Source organism: Anastrepha obliqua, chromosome 6 (genome assembly GCF_027943255.1).
Source record: "Anastrepha obliqua isolate idAnaObli1 chromosome 6, idAnaObli1_1.0, whole genome shotgun sequence".
Lineage (NCBI taxonomy): Eukaryota > Metazoa > Arthropoda > Insecta > Diptera > Tephritidae > Anastrepha > Anastrepha obliqua.
The window spans coordinates 14381960-14388027 of NC_072897.1; the positions used below are offsets into that span (position 1 = coordinate 14381960).

The following is a 6068-nucleotide window of genomic DNA, read 5'->3' on the forward strand; positions in this document are numbered from 1 at the left end:
ATGTAAAGATAAAATTTTCGGCACGAAAAATAATTGTGTAAGGCATAATGAAATTAAAATTTGTACAAAACAGAATATTGTTGATATCAGTAACTCTTCCTGTATTCCGCATTTACTTAAAAGCCATCCACCTACTTGCATTTTAATAAACAACCACCCCATTCCAACAGTCGAAGAAATTTTCGCCGATGTCATACTTCTCAACCAATACAAAGGAACAGTCCACATAGACCAGGATGATGTCAATCTATCCGGCTTATTTGTTTTACAATACCACAATTCTACAATTAGAATTCTACAACAAGCTCCTTCCTGCGGTATTACAATCAAGCGCGATAGAAACAGCGGAAGAAAAAATATTAAGCCTTGAAATGATGACAGAACTTCTCTTGAAAAACATAAAAAATCTTCAGAATATCCAAAGCAAAGGACTAACAGCATTTTTGGGAAATTTCGGAATATCTGGTACCATTCTAATCATAATGGCAATTTTGGCTATCAGGCTAAAGCTAAAGAAGAAATTAAAATTAACCGACAAGTACATTCTTAACATTGAAAACAACATTCCCTTGCAAGAAGTAAATCCACCACCATGTGCAGACAAACGTTCGTTTTTAAAGGCGGAGAAGTTAACACCAGTAAAATTTAAATTAAATTTATTACTTTCCCATAGAATTCGAGTGAACTCGATACTTACAAATTGTAAGCAGACATAAGGTCAGCATAAAATATTTAAGCGTGCCGGAAATGCAAACAAAGCATTTATGTAATTACCAATGGGAATGCAAGCATAGCATTTATCATATTTACTAATAAGTTTAATTTGGCAAATAATTGTAATAAGAAATCAGTCTAAAAAAGGAAGTGTAATAAAGAAGAGCTCCGATCCCTTTTTAAAAAATCAAATTATTTTTTGATTTGAAAACTTACACGTTTAAAGTTTTATTATTACGATTAGATTGAATGAAAATTTTAATGACTGTTTAAGTTGAATTTATGCGGAAATATGGAAATTAAATTACAAAGAAATATGGACGTTAAATTACAAAGTATTGCATGGAATTTTGCAAAAGGAACAACACGTCGCTTTGTCGTCTTCATGTTATGCGCGCTCATCTTCCACTAACTCCAACTCTCATTTTACTTTTCTCGTGAAGTCAAGTGACAGTAATTTTTTTGCTTCACTCCTACATTGTGTCGAAATCTTCAGCCCACGGCTTTATATATTCAGCAGTAGTTTTATAATTAATAGGATCTTGAGTGTTTGAAAGTCTTAAGGCCGCTACCGAATTGTGTGCGTTTGATTGCCACCATGTCACCGACTTTATATTGTTGTGCTGGCTTACGTTTACGATCATATGTTTTTTTTTTTATTTTCCCGCTGAAGTTTCAGGATCTGCAACTTTGCTTGTTTACGTTGTTCGCACCGTTTGTTGTTAAATTGTGCCTCAGTTTCCTGCTGGATAAGGTCTAGTATTTCGTGATCATCCTAAGTTCGCATCTTAGTGCCGATTAAAAGTTCAAAAGGCGTCGTGTTTATACTTCTTGAAAGTGTTGAATTTATTGATTGATAGACTCTGTCCACATATTTATACCATTTTGTATGATCGTTAATGCTGAGCTTAGATAAGACTGCAATTATGACGGCGTTCAGACTCTCTACTTGCATATTATTTCTTGGCAAGCAAGTAGTTATTTTGTGCAGTTTTATGTTCTCTCTATCACATACATTTGAAGTTTCATTTGAGGTAAAAGCAACACCTTTATCGGAAATAATAGTTCCCGGATTTCCAAAAACCATACTCTGATTCTTCAACCTCGATATAACTTCGGACGTCGTTGTCGACTTAATGAGATACAGCCGAAAAACTTAGTAAATGAGTCTACAACAGCTAATATAGTTTATAGTTTTTGATGGTGGACTCCAAGCGACCCAAAAAGTCGATATGCAATGTATGCAATGGTATCTTTTCCTTCTGTAGGGATGTAACAAACCTTCTTGTTTGCCTTGCTTGCGATTGCTGAGTATACAAGGTACACAACAAGCAATGTGCTTTTTAAATTTTCCATCGATGTTGGGTATAAAATAGTTTTGGAAAATTAAGTCTCTTGTTTTTTGTGAGCTTGGCTAATAATTTGGTTTTGCATACAGTCGGGAACTACAGGGTAGGCCATTTAAAGCGGGCCCATCTGACAACCCTATAACTTTTGACAGGAACGTCAGATCGACTAATGACATAGCGCGTTGGAAGCGTCAGTCCAAGACAATTTTTACCATGGAGCAGTACACTCCAAAAGAACGCGCTGAAATAATTCAGCTTTACATCCAAAATAACTTCTCAATTGTGAAAACTCAACGTGCGTTTAAAAAAAAAAATAAAGTTAAAAGTGCGCCATCCAAAAGCACTTTACAGCGTTTATACGCAAAATTTATTAACCACGGTAGTCTCAGCAATACCAGCCACGCATCCAGACAACGTACACGACGTTCTGCTGAAAATATCGAGGCTGTACGAGCCAGTGTTGAGGAGGCTCCGCGAACATCGAGTTATCGTCGTTCTCAGGAATTAGGCATCGCCAGGACAACACTCAGGCGCATAATTCGCATCGATTTGAAAATGTTTCCGTACAAAATTCAAATGGCACAAAAATTAAACCCGGCTGATTACCCGAAACGGCTTGATTATTCCCTGGAAGGTTGATTTCGAAAAATGGTGATTTTCCGTGGCCACCGAGATCACCAGATTTGACGCCACCGGACTTTTATTTGTGGGGTTATCTGAAATCCAAGGTATACATCAACAAGCCAAGGACTCTAACTCAACTTAAAAACAATATCCGACGCGAAATCGCCGCCATACCGGCCGAAATATTGGCCAAAACGATGGAAAACGCCGAAAAAAGGACACATTTGGCCATCAAGGCCAGAGGCAAACATTTGAAGGATATCATTTTCAAAAACTAGCTGGAACAAATCTCCTTGAATCAAAATAAATGATTTTTCATATCAACACAAAAAAAATGTTTTTTTCAATGTTTTTTTTCAGAAACAAATGGGCCCGCTTTAAATGGCCTACCCTGTACTATTAATTCGCTGTCATTATAAATTTTGTATAAAACGTTGGATTTAAAAAAATAGTCATGGTAGAGATCTTTATTATTATTGAGTATTTAACGGATTGCTTTTAGTTTTTCATCGAGAAGTTGTGCTTTGCCAATTTGAATTATAAGCTCATCATCACGAACCATCATAACTGCGTACCGACTGAGTGCCTCAACGTGCTTAATGCGAGCTCCTCTTCTATGCTCCACAACATAATTGAACTCTTGCAAAAGTAAGATCCATCTTGCTACAAGTGTGCATAAACTTTGTTTTTCTAATGTTTTTGTGAAAGCGTTACAGTCCGTAACTAATTCGAGTTTGATGCCTAATAGGTAAACTCTGAATTTTGTTAATGTCTCCACCACAGCAAATATTTCAAGTTCGTGCCTTGTGAACTTTCTTTGAGCTTCCGTCGTCTTTTTGCCCATAAAATATATTGGGTAAAGCTGACCGTCATCTGGTGATTTTTGCAATAAAACAGCCCCAAACTCATCTATTGAAGCATCAGTATGTAATTCTGTTTCATATTGCTCATTATATATGCCTAGGACAGGGTTTTCAACCAATGCCTTTTTTACCAAATTAAACGGTTGTTCTTAATGATACCCCATCTTAAACGAACCATTTTCCTAAGTTATGTCGGTTAGAGGTTTGACAATAACGGAAAAATTGGGTATAAATTTCAGTTTGTGGTTTTCAATAACATAACCAAGAAACGTAAATTTTCTTTTAAGGGGTATTCTGGTCTAGAAATTTGAAAAAAAATCGATTTTTTTTACATATTTTCAAAGTTTAGACCTTCAAAAATATACCCTTCAACTGACTTTTCAAAATTCGAATTATTTTCGGAGATACAGCGAATTTTGTGACGTGTCGTCTAAGCCGGCCGAGTGGAGCGAATCGCACAATGAACGGCAGATATTACCGGACGACTTGAGGACACGTTCTTTCCAGAAAATCTTTTGTATCCCACACAACCTTTATTTATTCTATACATATAAGAAACGGACTTCCTGTCCGTAGCACTGAAAAAAATAATGGGCCAGCTGCCCAGTAAAGAAACACTTGTTTTTTTATAAGTTACAATTTAATCAAATTCTAAATTCACTAGCTTATAATATAATAAGAAATTAAGTATTAGGTAATGATGAGTAGCCCGTCCCGAACTCGACTGTCCGCTTGAGGTGACCGCCGCTTCCTTTACACCTATCATTACAACAGCGACGATGCAGTTGTTGTTTGATACGTCTGAGACCAACCTTTACCTTGACTTCCCACAGGTACAATATGAGTATCATTTCACAATAGTGCTGACACCTTTATTCTAATGCGTATGCTATTCGCCACGGCCTTGGCAGGAGTGTCGCATTGCCGCATGCCGGCTTGGTCACTTATGCAACGCGTGTGTTGCAACCGATCGTTGGAATGTTCTATTGCAGGTAATTGTGAAATAAAAATATGCTGACACTGCGGCACGTGTAGCGCGCAGCCGTGGGAGCGTCGCTGTAAATGCGACTGCAGCGTGTTAACTCTTCCCCCTCTAAAAGTCTGCGTCCCGCAGATCCTTATTTGCAGGGGCGTCCTTCTCATTTGAATGACGAGGATTCCGATGCAGTATAGACAATTTAACCTCGGGAAATTTTGCTCCTCCTGTTAGCTTCCTCCAAATCAGCAAAACGAACACCATCAACAAAACAAGGCCAAGGGCTTCAGACATTGCAAACCAGTTAGTCTTATCTTTCAACTGCCCCAAAAGTCGTATGTTTCCGGAGGTCATTTCATGGACGAGATTGAGATTCAGCGCCAGGCTTCTATTCGTTATGGTGGACAGCACGGGTGGAAGCACTTGCACGCCTGAGCTGCTCGTACTCCAGTAGGATTGGTTGTTTATCGTAATAGTCTCGTTTTCCATCTGCAGGATATAAGAGCCAGATAGATGTTTGGGTATTCCACCTGACCATATACTGCCGTTGAAGTTATCTAGGAATATAGTGTCCTCCTTGAGCACCTCTATAGTAGTATCCATACCGATCTCGTAGCGGCAACTGGTTTGTCCACCCTTTAGGAGACGTGGTAGACATTCCTCTTCGGCCAACAAATCTAGGGCTTCCTGTTTGCATACCATGGCTGTGGCTAGGTGGAGACAGCTATTTTTTATGCCGTATGTCAGTTGCTTATTCATCAGTATCGTCCTGTACTTCAGGTCAACTCGATGGCCATCCTTCAAAACAGATCGTGTGATTAAGTGATTAAACCCCGTTTGATCCACCTTCGGCATTGACAGCACGTAAAGGAGAAGTGTGCCATTCGAGTAGATTGATGGTTCGCTATATTCGATGGCTTTAACGACGTTACTGTACGGAAGGAACTCAATTTCGCTTATTAGACTATTTATTTCCTCCTTGTTCAAAAGGTTGCTGTTCACTACGCCTGCTTTGGCCATTTGACATGCCCGTACGAGTTCACTGACGTCATTCCTTGAGAATCATCAATTTGTGCTCCTGTGAAACCTCAGCCTGGCGGGTACGTCCCAGGATGTCCTTCGTAGTTGTTGTAATACCATTCACAACCTGTAATAACTCTTCAGTTTTTTTGAAAATTTCAGAGTTTACCTTATACTGTTGGTTATTGTTGACTATTAATTCGTTTTGGCTTCGCAGGACTTCATCCCAGTCTAAAACATCAGGTGAGCCAGCAATCCACTTCCAAGCTGACCCAATCCAGTTAATTGAACGCTTCGGTCTTTTAGCTGCAGGTCCCTTCAGGTCTTCCAGTTGTTTTCGAACTTTTTGTAGCTGATAGTTAAGGACTTCTGTGACTGAATTCGTCCCTTTCATGCTGGCAGTTTGGTATTGTAACCGATTTACAATTTTCTCGTAGCGCATTAAGTCGATGATGTGGACCAGTTTGAAGTGTCCATTGATTATCCAGCCGTATCCATCACGGACAGTTAGAATAGGTGAAT

At 38.8% G+C, this 6068-nt stretch overlaps 1 protein-coding gene across 1 annotated transcript; it reads right to left on the reverse strand.

Annotated features, from left to right (window-relative positions):
* Positions 1-4643: 4643 nt before the first annotated feature.
* On the reverse strand, positions 4644-5546 carry LOC129250141 (uncharacterized). The gene has a single exon (XM_054889782.1). It carries the CDS (start codon positions 5544-5546, stop codon positions 4644-4646), a length of 903 nt encoding a protein of 300 aa, XP_054745757.1.
* Between the last annotated feature and the right edge of the window lie 522 nt (positions 5547-6068).